The 3,620-nt window shown below is 31.8% G+C and overlaps 1 protein-coding gene across 1 annotated transcript in view; it reads left to right on the plus strand.

Annotated features, from left to right (window-relative positions):
- Nucleotides 1–1,829: 1,829 nt before the first annotated feature.
- LOC112528144 (7-ethoxycoumarin O-deethylase-like) overlaps nucleotides 1,830–3,620 on the plus strand; it is a 4,201-nt gene continuing 2,410 nt past the window's right edge. The window contains exon 1 of the mRNA XM_025139091.1: nucleotides 1,830–2,762. Within this exon, the coding sequence (XP_024994859.1) occupies nucleotides 1,830–2,762 (933 nt within the window). The remainder of the gene's footprint in view (nucleotides 2,763–3,620) is intronic.

A 3,620-nucleotide genomic window follows, 5' to 3' on the forward strand; every position in this document is an offset into this window, starting at 1 on the left:
AAAAAAATATCGATATCAGTATTAAATTAATCTTTTTAAAAGTTATTGTGTTTTGATGTAATTTTCTTAATTAAATTCTGTTAGTTATCAATGATTTTAAAACTCTCACTAATATGAGACATTTAAAACTCAACCTCATGAGTTGACACAATTAATCTCAACATTTTTGTATATACATCTCCTTATTACAAATACATTATGCGTAGGTACAACTTAATATAACTTAATGTTTGAATCATGTAACTAACTATAGATAAACATAATCAAATAGATGATAAACATCTTTTAAATATAAAAAATCTAAAATATAATTAAATTATCATTGAATTCTAACAACATACTTAATTATTATATTTAAAAAAAATATTAAACCAAAAATAAATTAGTTCGTTTTTAAACTTCAATCAAATTATAATAAAAAATTGAGTTAAAGAAATTACACAAAATTACATAAAAACTTTTTTTATCTCAAAACTATATAAAATCACATTATAACATCGATATAACCAAAATATAAAACAAAACATTAAAATCAAGATTTATCTCGCTGCAACCCTTTTACTAATAAAAAAATTGAATGAAAGAAATTACACACAAAAACAAAAAACTTTTAAATAGTTAATTCGATATTAATATCGATATATTTTTTCATAAATTTACAATTTTTTAAATTTATATTTTATTCAAAAATAAAACATTATCGTTTTCTCAGAACCAAATAAAATCGTATTATAAAATCGATAAAAAACAAAATAAAACGAAATATTAAAATCAAAATATATTTTATTACATTAAGTAAATACCATTCTCGTTATAAAAAAAAACGAAAAATAAAGGAGTGGTTTGTACTTTTCTCTTAAATAGAACCACATACGTTTCAATCTATTTTTGTATTAGAGTAAATTACAATTTTCGTCCCTATGTTTTATTCTTTATAACTATTTTCGTCCATGTGGTTCAAGAATTACCTTTTTTGTCCCTATGGTTTTCATTTTATTTCTCATTTTATCCCTAAACTTACGAGGCTATATACTTTCCGTTAGATAAAGGGTATTTTACCCTTTTTTAATTTCTCATTAATTTTAAAAAAAAATTATATATATATATATATATATATATATATAATTTTGTCTCTATCTTCTCCTCTTGGAAGTTGGAACCACTAACACATCTCTTATCCTTTTTGTTATCTCGAATGAACTCCACTCCGGTCCATACCATCTTATATAACAGAATATATTGTTTTTTTCTTCTTCAAACCCGACAAAAGAGAGATCAGCAATACCAAGTAAACCCAACAAACGTTCTTAGATTATTTATGCATTCAAGGGGAGTTTGATCTTAAAACCTTAAATCTTGAAACAACGGAATAGTTATTTCTTAAGAAACTCAACCAAGATCAATAATTGCTAAAAGAATTAAGGACCCAATGGGTTTCGTGCAAGAAATCTATTCAAGAAAAGGGAAAGCGGAAGATTTGAACTCATTTAATTAAGGTCATGCAACTAGAGTAGTAGTGAAAAGTGATTCTGTAGATGCTTTCATCTCATTTTAAAAATTGATCCATAGATACCATAACAGACATAGTTAACAACTTGATGTTCAAATGAAAAAAAAATACTAAAAAGACCTGATTAATTTAACTGACTTTTTTCAAATGAAAACAACAAAGATGAAAAAAGCAAATTTTGAACAACAAGGACGAAACTAGTTATAAAGATCAATCCACAGGGACTAAAATCGTTAGTGAACTTTCTCTTTAAATACAAAAATCTGTTGCTTCATATTTGCAACTAGCCATCTTTCTCAGATTCATTTTAATTCACAAAATGATATCAAATAGCATCTGGTCATGGTGGTCGGAAGTTATCAGCAACAAATACGACCTCACTCTCGTATTACTTATTTTTTCAGTCATCACATTGGCCGTTTCGTGGTACAAATCCGCTAAGTTTCCATCGCCGCCAGGACCTCGTGGGTTGCCGGTGGTGGGGTACCTTCCGTTTCTAGGCGTGAACCTGCACCATGAATTCACCGAAATGGCTCAACTTTATGGCCCCATTTTCAAGCTCAAGCTCGGAAGTAAGACCCACGTTGTCGTGAGCTCTTCAGAACTGGCTGAAGTTGTGGCCCGTGAGCAGGACGACATTTTTTCAAACCGAGACCCTCCGGCGGCCGCTCTAGAGATCTCACACGGTGGCCAAAATATTGTCTGGTCCAACAACAACTCGCACTGGCGAAACATGCGAAAAACGTTCGTGTATCAAGTCATCAACGGCAAGAATCTAGAAGCTTCTCGGACATTCCGGCGAGGTGAAGTGAGGAAAACTGTGAAGCATGTGTATGAAACAATGGGGACGGAGGTGGATTTCGGGCGGATAATGTTCTTGGCGTCACTGAACGTCGTAACGAGCTTGTTGTGGGGGAAAAGCTTGGTTGACGGAGAAAAAAGTGACGATCTTGGAGTGGAGTTACGGCAAGTGCTTTCGAAGATAGTGGAGCTTCTGGGAACGGYGAACGTGTCGGACTTKTTTCCGGTGGTGGCGAGATTGGATTTACAGGGCGTGGTGSGAGAAATGAAGCGGCAAAGGATGGTGGTGGAAGGGATTTTCGACAGGATSATTAATGAGAGAATGRCGAGTAAAGTGGAAGAAACAGCAGAGCAGAAGGGAAGAAGAGATTTGTTGCAGATTTTACTGGAGCTTAAAGAAGAAAAGACTGCATCGTCGTTCAATATCACCCAAATCAAAGCTCTTTTCATGGTATGTATTTTATCCTCTTTCTTTGAGTAGTAAACTTCAATTTTTGTTCCTTTTTTAACTATTTTCTGTCGTTTTTAAATATTGATTTTTAGTGATTTTCAATCATGCACGATCTATGATCGTATTATCGAAAATAACAATAAACAAAAATTATAATAATTAAAAAAAATACTTAATATAATTTAAAGGAAATAATTAAAAATTACACGTAGTTATGTAACGTATTTTAACTTAATTTATATTTTGAGTAACGTACTTTCAAATCTTTCATTTTGGTACCTAAAAAGCTAAGATGTAAAGTTTTAAACATTTAAGTATCCAGGTATTCAACTTAATATTATTTGTTGACATCAATATCATAATCTAAAATTAGTATTTATGTATTGTGGTTTATTAGAAGTAGGGGTGTTCGCGGTCCGGTTTGGCCGGTTTAACCTCTCAGACCACAAACCAAACCGTAATGGCGGTTTATAAAATTTTCAAACCGAACGGTTTGACATCAAGTGTCCAGACCAGTCAAACCAGACCATAAAAAGGCGGTCTGGTCTGACCGGTTTAGGCGGCTTGGGCCTTTGATGGACTTTAAATGTTAAACTAAAAAAACATATATAATTTATAATTTTAGATTAAATATCCATTTTGATTATGTTAGATGTTAGACTTTATGTTGAGCTTAGGGATATATTTGAACTGTAGTCCATAAGTTAAAAAAGTTGGACTTGCTAATATTAAAATAAATAATTAAATTATATATATATATATATGGCGGTCGGTTTGGTCCAAACCGCCCAAAAAATGTTCCAAACCGCAGACCGGATCGAACCGCCCGGTTTTACTATTTTCCAAACCAAACCAAAC

The sequence above is a fragment of the Cynara cardunculus genome (assembly GCF_001531365.2).
Source record: "Cynara cardunculus var. scolymus isolate 2C chromosome LG 15, CcrdV1, whole genome shotgun sequence".
Lineage (NCBI taxonomy): Eukaryota > Viridiplantae > Streptophyta > Magnoliopsida > Asterales > Asteraceae > Cynara > Cynara cardunculus.